The sequence below is a fragment of the Nansenia antarctica genome (genome assembly GCF_963989245.1).
Source record: "Nansenia antarctica genome assembly, chromosome: 3".
NCBI classification, from domain to species: domain Eukaryota; kingdom Metazoa; phylum Chordata; class Actinopteri; order Argentiniformes; family Microstomatidae; genus Nansenia; species Nansenia antarctica.
The window spans coordinates 42,990,994-43,009,015 of NC_137688.1; the positions used below are offsets into that span (position 1 = coordinate 42,990,994).

At 42.2% G+C, this 18,022-nt stretch overlaps 1 protein-coding gene across 1 annotated transcript in view; it reads right to left on the minus strand.

Annotated features, from left to right (window-relative positions):
- The window catches only part of spega (striated muscle enriched protein kinase a), a gene marked incomplete at both ends in the record, with an annotated part of 46,339 nt that overhangs the window by 18,496 nt on the left and 9,821 nt on the right, over positions 1-18,022 (minus strand). The window contains 11 exons of the mRNA XM_080527284.1: positions 206-378; positions 955-1,043; positions 1,250-1,419; positions 4,159-4,341; positions 4,603-4,749; positions 5,018-5,448; positions 5,647-6,654; positions 7,923-8,175; positions 11,137-11,241; positions 13,023-13,057; positions 13,863-13,905. Of these exons, the coding sequence (XP_080383410.1) occupies positions 206-378; positions 955-1,043; positions 1,250-1,419; positions 4,159-4,341; positions 4,603-4,749; positions 5,018-5,448; positions 5,647-6,654; positions 7,923-8,175; positions 11,137-11,241; positions 13,023-13,057; positions 13,863-13,905 (2,637 nt within the window). The remainder of the gene's footprint in view (positions 1-205; positions 379-954; positions 1,044-1,249; positions 1,420-4,158; positions 4,342-4,602; positions 4,750-5,017; positions 5,449-5,646; positions 6,655-7,922; positions 8,176-11,136; positions 11,242-13,022; positions 13,058-13,862; positions 13,906-18,022) is intronic.

An 18,022-nucleotide genomic window follows, 5' to 3' on the forward strand; every position in this document is an offset into this window, starting at 1 on the left:
TCAAAAAGCAGACCCCACATCTAAATCTTTAGTCATATCTGCCATAACAATGTTTATGCAGTGCTTTTGTTAATGTCAGTCTGTGTACACACAGTTTTTATCCTGAAAACTGGAAGCCTGATAATAATATGTACTGTAAAAAAAATATGGGTATTCCTCCTAAACGTCCCTCAATCAAGTTAATATCAGCTACCATAAATCGTACCTTTGACCTCTAGACTGCATTCACTCTGCTTGGTTCCGTGTTCATTGATGATCTTGCATGTGTAAACCCCTGCATCAGATCTTTGTGCCGAAGTGATCCTCATCTCGTTGGTATCTTCTGTCTCACTCACGACGAAGCGGCCAGCAGTCTTCAACGTCACTTTGTCCTTGAACCTGAGGTACAGATGATAGAGGTTGTGAAAACACAATTTTTCATTGTTTTATTTGTATTTTTTTTAACACTATTTTCAAAGTAAGAGAGATGCACTCTACATACAACACACACATTTGAATATTTTATTTGGGTTCATAGCATTATATTCAAAGAACCCAGCTTATTACAAAGGTCATACAGATGCTCCGCTATGCTTCACAAAGTAGCTGACAGAGAACAATTTCTTGCCAGCTGGGAGGCCAGACATTTGCACTCAGGTTGTGCACATGGCCAAGGCTGCCAAGTACCAATACCAGTAGCTGACACCTACAGTAAAGCCAATGCTGTGATAAGTGCAACCACGGGCTGGTATTTTAGCTTCACACTCTTTCTCTTTTCTCTCTCTCTCTCTCTCTCTCTCTCTCTCTCTCTCTCTCTCTCTCTCTCTCTCTCTCTCTCTCTCTCTCTCTCTCTCTCTCTCTCTCCCTCTCACACGCATGCATGCATGCACGCATGTGCACACACACGCACACACACACACACACACACACACACACACACACACACACACACACAGCTAAACCATTTTCTCTTACCAGTACACCATAGGTTTAGGTTCTCCTTTTGTTTTGGCTGACATGATCACCTCCTGTCCCTCTGTCACCCCTTGGTCACACAGGGCTACCTATCAAAAGACAGGACAAAATCATATGGCCAATACTTAACATGGATTGTTCACCACTAACTCTTACATGTTAAATTAATCTAGTCATGTCAGTTCGGTGATTACTTCAAATAAAGGAGAAATGAAGGATACATAAAGGTGTTCCATCAAGATCTCTTATGAAGCTTGGGTTTGTGATTGGACATACTGTTTGTTTGTGTCTTTACCTGGAAGGTGGGTGCTTCTTTGAGGCAGTGTTTATTCCGGGCCCCTTGTGAAGGGAGGTCCCCAAACTCCATGACCTCCTCCAGGGGGCTCAGGTACTCCTCGTCTGATTGGATGGGACTCCTGACCTCAAGGGGCAAACTTGGCTTCCCACTGTGCACCTGGGTTGGCTCTGGTGAATGGACGATAGAAAAACAAAATAAGAATATGTAAAAAATATGATAATGCAAACAATGACATGTACTATATGAGACGTGTACGTAAATGACATGTTGGGGTTTCAGTAGCAACATAACACAAGGCTTCACACTATTGCTACTCTGTTTCTATTTCCGTGTTTGCAAAGATGAGCAGTTGGCAGGAGTAAGGGGTAAGTGACAGAAACATATGTGACATGTTCTAGTGTTTTAGTCCGCATGTCGGCAACCAATCAAAATGTTCAGACTTTTATTTTGAAACACGGAAATACATTTCAACGTTGTTGAAGATCACAACACAAACTCGCTAGTCAAACCAAAATACTATAACGCAATGGACGGCTACCTAGTTAACACTACTTTACATTGTTAGCAGGCTCACAAAACAAGCTGTTAGTTGACTAGCGATGTGTCATTGATTTTCAACAATGCGGAAATGTAGTCAGAACATTAAATCGGATGTTGAAATGCGGACCAAAACACTAGAACGTGTCACATTTGCAGGCACGCAGGCTACATGCAGGCACACACCACACACGCACACTTGCATAGACACCCCCCCCCCCCACACACACACACACACACACACATACACACAGCTCTTTGAAGTGACCAATGCTGGACAGATAATGGATTAATCCCTGAATCCCTGACCCAATCACTCTCTTCATTCCCTAGAGTGCCAGAGGAGACACATTGTCTCCACTCCAAGCCATTCCAAAAGTCCAAATTAATTCTCTTCAACAGAGCAACGTTGGTATTGGAGCTATCTCTTTTGCGCATTGTAGGCTTGAAAATCCTATTTCACTGGCAAGAACAAACAATGTCTTGACAATTGAATAAGAACAAATAACATCTAAAAAAAGAACATGAAAAGGTTCCCTCCTGGAAAACAAAAACGAACATATACATACATAGTGCTGTCATGCTTGAGGATACACATGAAGCAACAGAATGATTTACATAACCTTGACAAAAAGCTATCTACTGTAAGAAATCTACAGAGAAAATAGAGAAGATGCAGGCATGCTAATATTAGATGTTTAGAAATTACTGCATACAGTGAAAACCTTTGTAGTCAGAATGTCTTGGTTTCTCCAAGCAGTGACAGAATAGATCGGCAATAGAATACTTACCTAGAGTTACATCTCTGAGAGGAGTGTACAAAGAACTAACTCTAGCAGCATTTCTGTAAACCTGCCAATGTTTACACAAATGCTGCATGAAGCTAGCCTTCTGCCAATCTCACATTTCAATCTCATCCTCTATTTTCTCTCCCTCTCTCTTCCATCCTCCTTCTATCTTGACTCCTACTGTAACTCCCTCATTCCTTTTTATTACTATACAACACAACTTCTATACAACTACTATACAACACAACTTCACTGTCATGCCTATACCTAAAGATTACTTTTCATATATATACATATGCATTTCCATGATTTTCACAAGTATAAAAAAAACTTTTTGGGGATATAGATGGATTTATTTCAGATACTTTAATACCCCAAATATCCTTGAATATAACATCCCTAAAATGCCTCCTCTTTCTATCACATTCATCTGAAACTCGGGCTTACTGTGTTAAAATGCTAAATCCTCCACATTCAAGTATGACTCATAATCTTCCAGAACATGAGTTGACAACTCCTGACTTCAACCCTGCAGTGTGAAATCTAAATTCTTTATGATTGCAACATTAATCTCATAGAGGGACATACAACAGACTGCAATTACCACGAGAACAAGGGGGTGCTAAAAATACCCCTGAGTTAGCCTCTGCTGGCCTAATATGGCAAAGCATCCGTAGTGCTGAGTTAGCGCCAGAGAGCTAAAGCGTTCTACAGAGAAACACTGTTGACAACACTGAGGAAGAGTATGTGGTATTCACAGGTTATACATTGAATATTTTGGTTTCCTCAAAAGATCTGGAATGAGTCACTCTAAGAGGGAGTGGCATATAAGAGCTATTGGGTTGGCAAAGAACTATGCATGTCTGTTTTAAGTACTAAGTATGTTATTATAGCTATTATTAAAGTGACTCTGAATGGCTGTGGTTGCAATTGAGGATCAGACTAGAGAGGTGTGAAGGTCTATTTCTTTGAATACAACACATCTTATTCCCTCTTTGAAGTAACACTTTGACATTGGTGCACATTCTATGTACTTAAGGGAGGATTTTCAATGTATTCAGTGTTGCTCATTGTCGAGCAAGCACTGAGCATAAACTAATAACTGAACGAACCAAAAGTGAGCTAAACATTTTTTTGCCTATGTTTGTATCCAAGAGGAATAATCATTATGTTGACAATAACCACTTCCCAGTTTTGAACAGCAGCCTGGCTTTAAAAGCTGGGCACCTTTTGTGACTGGCAAGCTTATGTTTTTGAAATCCACCATGGGACCAGAATGCCTTTAACAATTGATGAGTTGCCATGGTAACTATCAATGTGAAGAGCCTGGGCTGGGATGCAGAGGCCTTATATCGTAGTCATTAACACAAAATGTCAGAGGAGTGTGTGCGTGTATGTTTGTGTGTGTGTGTGTGTGTGTGTGTGTGAGTGTGTGCGTGTGCATGTGCGTGTGCTTGTGTGTGCGTGTGCGTGTGCGTGTGCGTGTGCGTGTGCGTGTGGTGGTGTGTGTGTGTGTGTGTGTGGCCTTGTGTGTACAGTATATGCCTGTGTTTGAATGTGTGGCTCTGTGACCTTACCCACCTGATTTGATGTACAGCGTGGCGTAGCCAGATGCTTTCCCGGCGGTGTTGACAGCTGTGACGCAGTACGTCCCTGCGTCACCTGGCCTCATCTGTCTTATCGCCAGGGAATGCATCTCCCCTTCAGCCTTAACCACATGAGACAAGCTACTTCTGATCTCAATGTTGCTCTTCTTCCAAGTCACTGCCAGGGAGTAACACACACACACGGACTCATAGGTTTAGTCACATCCCCCTTTCCCATTAATCCAAGGCCTGTTTTGCATTACATCCATTGCGTCCGAATGGTCTGTATGTATGTAGGTAGCCTATGTATTGGGGTAGGTACATGGATCTGTGGCTAAAGGAATATTTCACACTTATCTAGACGGAATTAGATGACACCATTTCAATAACTCCAGATTGCAACTTTATGCCGGACTTTAATCTTCTGGATAGAGATTACCTGTAGGGAGTGGGTTGCCAGTGATGATACATCTCAGAATGGCTTCAGAGCCGGCTGGGGCGGTGATGTCCCTCAGGGGCCTCTCAATCTCTGGGGCCTCGGCTGGCCCGTCCTCTGCAGACATGTACGAGTCATCTGAAGAGTCGCCTACAGAAGGAGAGACAATCACTTACAACCTGACACCTCGACTTTTGGGATTGTTTGTAGGAGATGATCAGTGGGATGGCGTGTACTAAATGTAGTCCATTTTGTTTTGGGAGTTTATTACTCAACATACAGTATGTGGTGCATTAATCATTTTAGAGCAATTGGTTCAATTATTCATGAATTAATTCATCCATTCCTTTATCCATTCATCCAGCCATTCCATTATTCATTCATTCATATATCCATCCATTCCTTCAGAATCCCATACCTTGCTCAGGAGACATGGGCTTCCTGGCATGCCCTCTTTTACTCTTATGACACCTCCCCTCCTTCTTCCCACCTCTACTCCTCTTTACATCTCTCTTCTCTCCAGCCTCTTCTTCCTCCATGGGTTCATCCTCCACCACAATGGTGGGGATGGTCAGCTTTAGGGCTGGAGAGGTTCTTCCCATCTCACCCTTCCTCCTCTTGATCAGAGGGCTGATAGAAGGGGTGGGGGAAGGAGTGAGTCTGGGGGGCTTTGAAGGATACTGGACTTCTGGCTCTTTGGCATGGAGAGGTGGTTCTGTCTGTGCTGTGGGGCTCTGGGACCTGCAGTCCATCTTGGGTGGAGACTGCTCCAGGTCCCTAGGTGGTGATGGTGGTTGTTCTTCAGCTGTGAGTGGTGGCTTCGCGTCTGGAAGGCTCTGAAGAGTTTCCCTGCGCGGAGAATGTGTCTACTGCATTATGTAATACTGATGGATATAATATGGAGTAGAAATATTGTGAAATGATGTAGGATGTATATGCTGCCATTACAGTATTCCGAATTGAGAATGCACACACACACACACACACACGCACACACACACACACACACACACACACACACACTATTAATGGATCATCTCAGCCTACCTGGTTGGGCTCCTCCGTGTGACTCTTGGTGATCGTCGTCCTGGTAACTGGTTAACTGCCGCTGTCTCCATGGCAACATAGGTTTTTCCCATAACTTGCAGTGTTGCACTATCTGCAGGCTCTCTCTTAGACTCTGACTTCTGTGCTGATGCTTGCTCCTTATGTGACACTTCCTTTTGATCAGTCAAACCCTTCTCTTGGGACTGAGAAGATGATTTTTGTGACACTCTTTCACCTGTGCTCCCTCCTTCTCTCTCCACCAGGACCTTCTCCCTCTCCTCCAGCTTCTTAACCACCTGAGGGGGAATAGGCTCCAGCTTGCCCACGGAGAGCCTCTCCCTCTGGGGAAGCTGTTCGGTGGAGTAGGCCTTCTTCAAGTTGGGTCTTCCCACCAGCTTCTTGATCCTCTGGAGCTCCTCTGTGAACTTGTTCTGGACTCTCTGGGTATAGCTGGGTTTATCCTCCAGGGACGAGGCCCTCTGTTTGAACGCCGAGCGCCTCTGGCCGGCGTCCGGCTGTGTTCCCTGCCGCTCCTCCTTGGAACCTCTCATCTGCTGCCTGCTGTCGTCCGAATCGCAGGATGCTCTCCGGCCAAATCCAGCCAAGGAGCGGCCCGACACAGAGCCCCCACCACCAGGCGGTTCAATGCGTTCCTCAAATGCACGGACCTTATCAAAGATCTTGGAGCTGGCACGGACAACTTTGGGCGTCATGCCACCACTGCTACTACCGGGTGCTGTGTTTTTTCCTGGAGCTTGATCTGTATTTTGTGGACTGCTGTCACTGCCCTGTGATGTTACTCCTGAATGTTCCGTTTTGGCCACAGCACCTCCGAGATCTCGGTCTGGGTTACTGTGTGTGGTGACACCATTCTTTTGGGTTTTCGGGTGGGATGGAAGTTGACTGGACTCGGGAGAGGCAGGGAAGGAGGATGGGCCAGTTTGGGAGGGAGTTGGAGATGGGGAGCCATAGGAAGGGAGCACCCTTGAAACATCAGCAGGTTTGATCCTGGAATAGGGGGATTGAGGGAAATGGAAATTAAAACGAAAATAGGAAAGGCAGAGGGGGAGGGGCTTCCCAGGTTTTTAGAAGTGTGTGTGTGTGTGTGTGTGTGTGTGTGTGTGTGTGTGTGTGTGTGTGTGTGTGTGTCACTGCTTTATGAAACAAATACTGATATGGGTTTGAGTGCTGATTTCTCATTATCAAGTAGGATCGAGAAACCATTCACAAATAAAGATAAAGGAGTAATGACATGAGAAAAAAATTAAGGGAATTCACATTTCACAAATACACCAAATGGATTCTAATCACAATATGATATAGGAACGATAATTAATCTGTGTCCACAGCAACATGAATAAACAGTTGCCTGCATGTCCCAATGACACATGTACACAGGAATAGTTAATGGTTTGATTAACCATATAAATTCCCTATCATCTAACTCTTCCAACATAACTAAAGACCTCTATGCATAAACTATGAACACAATCACACATGCTTAAACAAACCTTCTTAGATGGACAGCTTGCAAAATACATATTGGCAAATATTATCTTGGATCAAAGCCATGAATCATGCATGTCACACCAATACTATGATGATATTCAGGATTATTATCTGTTAATCCAAAAGGAAATAGTCAGTAAGGGGCACATTTCATTGATATAAAAATGTCATGCAGCACAAACCAACAAAAACCAAAGGCTCCAGTGGTACTTTGATAATATCATAAAATATATATTAAATTGAGATGGTCCTATGAAAGTGTTATACAAAATGGCCATAGTCTAGTTACATGTCATAGTAGTACAACACAAGACACCTAGTTTAGTTCAGGTTTTAACTCAAACCATGCTCAAGACATAACCAAACAAAGATGTAAAATCAACATTGTGGAGTCAAAGGAAAGTATGAACTCAAAAACTAACTGGAAACAATGATGTAAAAGGAATCAAGGATGATATTTAAAAAAAGCTATATCACTTGATATGATCAAATAAGATTAAGGCGAGAATATAAAAGGGAATGAAAGATACATATATTGGATGTATGATAAAAAAAATAATCTGAATCTCTGGTCAAAATGGGTCTAGGGAAATTAAATGAAATTTATGTTTTGTGTTTTGTTTGTGTGTCTGTTTAAGTTTGGAATTGGTTCTCATTAGAATCATGGGAAAAGTAGTCCCTATAAAGGCACAGAAAAAGTTCTCCCCCGGTAGAGGCTGAACATGCTCCCGTAGTAGTCGCTCCCTACTGACACACTTTCCTCTGACCCCAGCACAGGGCGAGCCAGGTTAGCATGAGACGCCCGAATCAGGGGCTCCACTCCCAGGTGCCGGACAGGGGCGGCCCCCTCAGCGGGAGCCAAGCCTAGCGCTTGCCTGTGGGCGGTAGGGTCCTGGGGCCCTGGAGGCCTCGAGCCCAGAGCCAGCAGCTCCCGCTCCACCACAGGGTCCTGGCCCCCAGGCAGGGTGGCCCTAGGCTCAGCACTGTCAGGGCCCATCTCCATCATCCTACCTCCCTCACCTAGAAAGGCAAAAGGGAGACATCGATCAGTATGTGGAGAGATTGAGAGATCCCAAATGGACCAATCCCATTTAATGCAGCCCTAACGCCTATGCACTTGAGATCTTAGAGGATTAGTATAAATAGTATGGTGGGACTATCAGTGTTATTTCTTACACTTACAATCCTCTCAGATCTACACAAGCACCTATGGAGTGGAAAGGAATTTGAATTTGAGAGACATTTCAAAGGAAAGGGCACATATAGAGAGAAAAGGATAGATAAATTGAATACAGACACTGATGTTCAAGCTATTGTCGTCGTGGAAACGGTAGTGAAGCCTCGGGGCTAAAACCCAGCGGCTGACAAACAGCAATTTCCCATACAAGCAATCAGGCTCCTGGAGAAATACACTGGAAGAATACAAAAGACTGGCACCCCAACACATTACAGTATTATAACAGCTGCACACTACTGGATTACTTCTATACCATTGGACTAATTTACTACCGTACTGTATTGTATTATATTGCATTTCATATTATCGTACTCTGCACAGCATTTTTGCACTATTGAAGCCACTATAAAATCCATCACTTTATTACTTTATCAATGTAGGGTTACTTTTTTAAGTGACTTATGTTACTTATTATTATTATTGTGTTTTTAGTATCTGAATGCTGCAATGTCAATGTTGAGGAACTAACGCCAAAGAATTTTACTCTTGTACAGTAAGATTTTATAAAAGTGATTCTGATTCTGATGACAGTGACAGTGATAGAGAGCTAAATGGACATTGAGAGAGAGAGGGGGAATGGATACCGTAACTAGACAGGGCTTGAGAAATGGACGATGATTTAAACCTACTCAGATGATTGATTGAGTGGAGAGCGGGAAATAAGGGAATGTGCAAAATGTGTTCCACCACGAGCCCTTCCCCCAACAAATCAGATAATGATTGACATTTTAGCGAGGAGAGATGGAGGCAGAAATGCATCCGCAGCTGAAAGAACTTGAAGTCAGCAGCTTCCGTTAATGACCAAAAACCTTTTATTGGATAGAGACGGCGATGGAAGGAAAAAAATAAGTCGACAGCCTCTGCCACAACAACTGAGGATTTCAAACTGACTCAGCTCCACTGAAATTAAACCAAATACAAAATGAGGTGTGTGTGTGTGTGTGTGTGTGCGTGTGTGTGTGTGTGTGTGTGTGTGTGTGTGTGTGTGTGTGTGTGTGTGTGTCTGTGTGTGTGTGTGTGTGTGTGTGACTTTCTCTCTGGCAATAAGATTCCTGCGGGCTGTTCCTCATTCCAGCTAGGGTTCTAGTATGGCACATAGAGACGCAGGTGTGGAGGGGGCTAATGGCAGACATTATTTTCCCATGCTACTTTTCATTCATGCTCAACTCAATCCACAGAAGGTCCATTGGAATTAATATGTTTTGTCACCAATGTCATTCTTCGGTTCATTCAAATTATTTGGCGGAATGAAGTGTAATGTTTTCTAATTCTGTGCTGACCCGGGAAAGTGATTAGAAGACATTCATTTCAAACATTTTGGGGTTCTATTACCACATGTAAGGCTTTATGGAGCCATCAAAAAACCCTTTATAAGTGCTATTGGAAAAGCTTTGCAGATCATAAGATGTCATGTTTTATCAATGGAGGCAAATAACCTACTCAATGTAGGTTTTATTTAGGTTTATGAAGGATTTATGAAGGGTTTTTCAATGCGACCGATACTGTTTGTATAATATACACCTCACCTCGCCTCACCTTGAGTGAGAGGCATACACATATACATACATAATATGTTAGGATAATGTTAGGATAATGTATTATGCCTCTCACTCAAGTGAGGCAATAAGCAAGAACCATTACTTTATGTGAGTTCTTTGGCTATGACGGAAATAATGCTGAATCACAACTCCACTCTCATTTGATATTCTCTCACTTTATTTTTGCATCCCTCCCTGGGGAGTGACGGCACACTCAGTCTGCCAGCGCAAAACCTTAGAAATCAAACAGTTTCTTTACTACCAAGGAGAAAATGGATTTGCGCTGCCAGAAGAGGGTAACACAATTCCTGATCTATATTAGCAAGCCTGTTGACACTGTTGTGAAGCAGTGCATCTAGTTTGGTGTCACCAATGAATACATGCTCTCCAGTCACAATGAATTCTCAGGTTCAAAGAATTCCCAGGAGATTTGCGAAAGTCTGCTGATAATTAAAATAATAAAGCATGGGCTACTTTTCATTGTTTTACTTTGAGAGAACCTTGCAACCATGAAATGGAAATGGACATGATAAAGCCTACAACCTTCTTATTTGGTTCCAGACCTGGAACATACATACCCAAAATGCTATTAAAAAAAAATACATGATGTGAACTTGATTTAGCTTTTCTTCTATGCAGAGTTTCTGACTAATCCTTTGGCTCAATTGTGCAAGGTCCAAGACAGGTCCAAGACAATATATCGATGTATGATAGATGTAGGTCAGTATGTCACACAGTTACATCACATGGTGGAAGATTAAAGGGGCTCTGTCATATCGCATTTTATCCAATGTGTCTCACAGAGTGTGCCAACACACAAAATGCAATCAAACTGCCTTTGGCTTGACCAATATGATTCATTACAATGGAGTTTTTAGAGATGTCTCTCCATTAACTCTAAGACATTGGAATACACAGAACAAGGCAAGGTTTACTAGCACACTAAAAGCTACCATGTGTGACCACCTGAATTCACTTAAATAAAAAAGTATTTATTGTCCAAAATGTTGAGAGAAGGTACTGTGTTGAACGTTAATGGAGTTGATTGTCTTGACCAAGAACCAAAACCAATTCACTGGTGTTCAATTGGCGGTTACACTGAGGACATAAAGAATATGATTTCTCGCAGACTTATGTGTTTTACTGATCCATGAAAACTCTCTTACCTGATTAAGGTCCTAAATCGCAGATAATTAAGGCAATTACCTGCAGGCACTCTTCGGCCAGCCTTATCCTGGAGCCGTCCGGGTCCATCCTTGGATTCCATGGGTACCTGGGGCTCTGTGGCTTCATCTTCTGTGTTCTCAGAGTCTATGTGGAGAAAGAGCAGGAAGAGGAAGAGGAGGAGGAGGAAGAGGAGGAGAGAAGGCAACATAAAACAACAGCCGAGTAGCAAATGACACTTCACTTTCACTTAGCACCAGAGAGGCTGATGGATAATAGGATTGAGCCTTGGCAGACCTCCTGCTGAGAAGCAAAGGGGTCATCACTGAACCATGACATAGAGCCAGCTGTGGCTTACTAGATTGATTGTAAAATTCCTCATAGAAATACAATACTAGATTAGTTATTTCACCGCACATAGCATTGACAATAGATCAGGCTAATGGTGGAAGCAGACTAGCATCCATAACTATTAGAATAGAAACCCACTTTTATTTACTTTAAACAATAGGATTACATTCTTTGTATCCCCAACTGTCACTTTAATCCCAATTATGGTGTCTAGTACTAATTTTAAAAGATACTTTCATAGCACCGTTTAACACGTTAATCATGGTCTCTGATTTCGTAAATTAATTTAGTAAATGAACCTGTGATGAGATCAATGGGAATACCACAATGTAGACCAAGACTTCTCTGAACTGCAGTATAGGTATGGGAGAAAGCATCAAGCATGTACCATTGAAGAGAATTAATAGAGTGCAATGGGTGAAAGAAACAAATTGAGTAATTAGCCATGCAAATGTCTTGGAAATAGACCTTTAAGAGACAGATGGAACTAATGGATAAAGATACATAACTGATGGTTAAAGATAGGGAAGAAAAATAAAATAAATGGGGTCCACGGAAATAGGGAGGGCCACTCGTAATAGCTTTGCTTTTCAAGGGACATGTTCAGTTCCTTACAACTGAAAGGAGTCTATAAACAAGGGCAGACTTCAATCCACACGTTGGTTCTATTTATGTAGCCACCATCAACCAATAGTGCTTAGCATTTTCTTTATACCAAAAACCTAAGTCAAGGGTAGCTAAATTAGCATGTTTGAAATGTCATGCCTAACCATCTCAAAGCCATTTAAATCACGTATTTTACATGCTCACCAATACCCTGATGGAGGGGCTTAGTCGGGTTAGATGATTAGATAATGTACGGCCAAACCATACATTAGCATGTAAGCATAGTCATTGAGTCTTTTCTGAGAATTTTGGATGATTTTGGATTTTAAACATGCTAATGTGGGTACCAATGACTTTCATTGGTTTGCTGAATCAAAGAAGCTCTCTTCAGTCTCCGTTTCCGCCAATACAAAAGGCTCTTAGATGTGTGTCTGTCAACAGAGGGGTAGTAGGTATTGGCAAATGTGATGCTAGGTATTCTGTGGTAACCACCCCCAAAAATGTCCCCTTATCTTTGACTTTGAGGAAGATTACCACAAAATCAGTATAGCTCTAAGAGCTTAATTTGATCAAACTATCTGTTTACAAACAGGCACCACTGTGAAATCAGAAACAGATGAAAGAGTACACCTTTAAGCAACATAAACCCCAACAGACATGACTGTGGAAATCACTAGAGGATGATGTCATAGACATCTAATGCTCTGTTCTATTCTCATGGTGAGAACACTGAAAACAGAGAGGTAAAGATAGTAGAGAGGCCCAACCAAATAACCACATTTGTTACATAAATCATAACCAAAATATAGAGAAAGCAAATGGACAAATGACTGAGAGAGAGCAAGAGAAAGAGAGAGAGAGAGAGAGAGAGAGAGAGAGAGAGAGAGAGAGAGAGAGAGAGAGAGAGAGAGAGAGAGAGAGAGAGAGAGAGAGAGAGAGAGAGAGAGAGGAAGAGTACAAGGCGGGGTTACCATAGCTTTGCTTTCGGCAGGAGCGGAAAACTTCGCTTCCATAGTGGCAGCAAGAGAGGGCAGATGGGAGAGCACCGTTACTATGGAAACCACCATCCCACTCACCCACACCACCAATCCTCTCCATAGCCATTAGAGTCTAAAATCACCACCCAAACTGTCTGGCTGACACATACGTTCACTGGTAGGGTCTGCGAAGGAAGAGGCTCGCAAACAGGTTACGCCTCACTGAGCCTAATGTAAGATACTGTGACTGCTACTGTAAATAAGAAAAAAGTCTATGTAAAATGAACAATAACAATCATCATACAGCTTTACCACTCCATTTCCTCATATACGTAGAACCACTCATCTGCACAAAATGTGTCTAAATAGCCAGCACATATGGCAAGGGAAATCGACTCAACAATATAATCATGAGAGGCTGTATCTCAAAACGTCTAGCTGCAATATGTATATAGTCGATTAGATTTGCAGTTTAAGGACTCTTTTTTGTTGTTGTTGCTGAGATGCCAGATGTTATACTGTAAATCAAGCTGCTGAGAAATAATTTGATGATGTTATGCAGAGATGCAACAATACGATTACAAGAAAGTGTATTAGTGGAGGAGGATGCAGTCTGACAACTGAATAATAAAAACAAGCCTAGAGTCTTGCCTAACGATATTTACAGAATAAATTATGCACGAATAAGCTACAGCAAAGCACCGGTTTAAAACACTGTAATAATTTAATACGGAGATATCTTAAAAAGACCGGGCATCTCAAATACATGTAAAGGCTACAATTCACAGTAAAGTTTGGATTCTGTGTCCTAAATCACGTTTACTGACAACACACCATGGGTGAACCTGCCAAATGTCCGGGTAGAATGTCCAGTTCTCTGAAAAGAGAGAGACACAGGATTGTATGATTCAAAACAGCAAGCAGTAAAACCAGGGGCTGTATATTATTTTAGGGTACAGAATTACCTAGTATTTACTGAATAATAGTATGGTGGTAATCACATAACAACCCATGAGTTACCAACCCAATTGTGTTGAATCATTTGAAGTAAGTACAAGAAATCCACAATCAATCTCTCCTGTATCTTTAACAAAAAACAAGACATTCTCCTATCATTTATAAAGACGAGATCCTCTGTGCTAAAATGCATGATCTCACTGTACGAAAGAAAAAGCTCATTATCATTTTCTTTGGTCCTGTTTCTACTGGGTGTTACCATGTACTTATGTGATAGAATTCAGCACAATGGATAACTACCTATTACCTTATGGTTCCAAGTGCTCCACAAACAACTTGTGTATTACTATTTTTATTGTGTATTTACCAGTTTGAATCATAAGTAAATACCTGATAATTGTGTACCCTCAGATAAAATGCTATCAGAACTCCATCATGTAGCACAAGCTATAATCGAAATGTGGTAGGCCCACCGAATAACCTGGTAACTTATTACACTGATAACCTGAGAAGCTGTTATTTGAACCTTAAGCTTTCATGGAGACCATCGATCAGCACCTTGGAGAGCGCCTTGACATGAGTCATGACATTGCAGGCCAACAGAAAACAAAGTAAGTGCAAGGTAATGATTCCTTTGATAGATCTTCCTGTTTTCCAAGTACCCTACTCGTTGGCTTTTTTCAGCCAGTTTGATAGAGTGTGCCTGGTGGCTATTGTGAGACGACGGAACACACTAGAAGCTTCCATTGTCCTCTCTTAATCCTGATTATGATGGCCAGCAGGCAAACAGCAGAAATAAACAGAATTGTTGCGCAGTAAAGGCTTGGCGAAGCTTGGAGAACATTTGAATAGCAGATTTTCTTTCAAAACAGCATCATTCTAGTTAAATCAACTTTAATTACAGTCAAAGTTTATAGAGAATATGTTCAACAAGGTTTATTGAGAGTTGCAGAAATTTTATTTGTAGGCTTTGTAGGCTATACAAAACTATAGAACATGTTTACTTTCTCCTTGGATGTTACATTTTAGATGTCTTTAGATGAATTTTCTGTGCTCAGATCTGATATCTCCAATATTGTACAGGTATAGTAGAATGTATAGTATATACACTAGGTAGAAATGATAGGACGGGCTCATTGTAATGCATAGAATGGAATAGGGAATGGTATCAAACAGCCCAGTCCTCCAATTTTATCTCCACGAGCATCCCCTGATCTATATCATAATCTCCAAAAGATCTACTTATACAGTAGTCGTTAAAAACAAGACAGTATAATGTGTTAAGGGCAAATGTACACTGAACTACATGATAGGTGTTGAATGGGATATCACATTTATTTGACTATGTGAGCAAAATGGTCAATTCTGAAGCTGATTTTCTCCACTTCTCCCTAACCACTCTAGGCGACAGGATGTGACATTGTCCCCCGGGGTAATATTCTTTGTTACAATGCGATGTGGGTAACCATATCCTCTGTGCCATGGAGCATTCAAACTTAAAGGACACTGGAGATGCTTTCCAGCAAGAAGGAGCACTGCAAAGCATACATTTATTTTGATTCACCTATTTTTACTTATATTACCTATAACAACAAAAGTCTTTGTAAATGGTAAAAGGGTGGGGCATCAAATTAGGAATCTCTGCTTTGTTCCAATGGTTCTAATCTATCGCATATCCAAAATAAACTCTGTGGGACAAAACGCATTTTGACAAAACAAAAAACAACAACATGCACTACCATATCCATGCAAGTCAGTGAAGGCAATGGACTGACCTGGAACCTCTTCTTGGACCAGATTTTCTTCATGTCTATAAGTAAGTCTCGATGCCTTCCTCTCTGTACAGGATTACCTGTGGCTCATGAACACATTGCTACAATCTTACTCAAACTCAGGGTGTGGCGCAATAATTCCCCCAATGGAAATGAGAAAGAGCTCTTGGCATGTGGGCTGACTGATCCTCTGCCCTTGCTAGATGAGAGGAGAGAGGATCACAATCCTCAAGATCCAGGTGTCTTTGTGTTGGAGTGGGTATCCGCTAATGTGAACAGCATCCCTCTGACGTATGCACTGCCAGAGGAGACGATTCTCAGCCGCTGAGCCGGTCCCCCTGCTCCCCCCTCCCTACTCTCCCTCGTCAGTCAAGCCCCTCCTTAGAGCGACAGCAGCTATGCATGAACAGATTGAGACCCCAATGTAGGAAGGACAGTGGAGAGGTGAAGAGGGAAGAAGAAAAAAAGAAACAACCGGCTCCTGTGGAGCACCCCCCCCCCCTCTCTCTCAGTAACAACAACTTGCTGATTGCGAGAATGAGAGGGTAAGAGAGGAGATAGCGAGAGAGAGAGAGAGAGAGAGAGAGAGGAGGAGGGAAGAGGGAGGGAAAGACAAAGAGAGAGTGTGGGGAGCAGCAGAGGAAGCTTGAGAGGGAGGAGTGTGGAGAGAGCAAGGGACCAAGAGAGAGGGAGGGGAAAAGAGAGAGAGAGAAAACCAGAGGGAGGGATAAAAGAGACAGAGCGAGGAAGAATAAATGAGAGAGTAAGAGGGCGAGAGGGGGAATGCAAGAGAGAGAAATAAGCGAGAGAAAGAGGAGGGAGAGGGGGGGGGGGGGGGGCGGGGAGAAAGCAATCCCTCAGTTTTGTTTACCTCCAAAACAAAGAGTGGGCACCCCCCTCCCCAACCTCACCCTCCTAAAATCCTTAATCGAAACTGCTGTTTTCTGATCTCTCTATCCTCTCCTCCTTTTGCTTTGTTCTCCTCCCTCTCCCCTTGTTCTCCTCCCTTCCTAAACAGCAGAGGTAAGGAAAGAATGCCGCCTTCAGCAAAACAGCCTCTTCACCAACAAGACATCAATTATTCATTTAGAGTCCATGTCTGTGACGTTGAAGTAATCTGGGGTCGATGTTGCCACCATGATAAATCCTAATCAGCTATTTGCACCAGTGCACAGATGTGTATACCCTAGCTCTGCCTCATCACAATATAATTGCAATGCTTTAAACCCTCAGATATAGTAAATTAGCTAGATTGCTAACTTTGGTGCAACGAATGACCTGTGCATGGCGACAACTGAGCAAATCATTAGATAAGTAAATTACATAGGCGTGTTGTATATTTCACAACACAATAGGTTGAGTTTTTATCATTGTTTATACAGTACATTTACACACTGCATAGTTAGTATACAGCAGCCTACAGTACATCTCTATCCACACTAGTGTGTCAGTAGGTCAGGATCAGAAGAACATGGATTCCTCTCTATCAATAAATAATTATGGGAAATGATCCGCCCTCTCCTACCCTTCCCTTCATCTGTCTAGGAAATAATAGCCACTAAATAAGAGATGGTGAAACAAATGAGCATATTACATGGATTGAATTTGAACCTTGTGTGTTTGAAGGGAAGGGAACAGAAGGAGAGATCACAGCAGCATCCTCCAACTGATATCACCTGGCAATCCCAAACCTCCCCTCTAATTACAAGCCTGTCAATAAGCCACCTTACAAACAGACACACACGCACGCATGCACGCACGCACACACACACACACACACACACACACACACACACACACACACACACACACACACACACACACACTGAATTGTCCTCTCAGACACATCTGTGTCTTCCACTCCTCATCCATCAAATGAATCTAAAAATAATAACACACAGACCCAGATTTCAGTGAAAAATCAACCATCCAGAAACAGATGTAGCATTTTGGTTCAAACCCTTTAATGACGATGCTGAACATTATGCTTTTAACGTTGTGAGATATGTGAGACATGCTATTGTTTATGGGCCTGGAACACAGAATCAATACCCAGGAGCTATTAACATCCATCCATACATACTGTACATCAGGGAAAGCCAGGCATTAACACATACGGTTAAATCAGCTTTTCTTCAGCTAAATCCTCCATTTACTGCAGTAATGCAGTATTCACATAATTACTGTACTATTACTGTAGGTGTCAGGAAGGCATAGAGCTTTTAAGTGCTGTTACTGTTTCTCAGCTAAGGAGGCAGTCTCAAC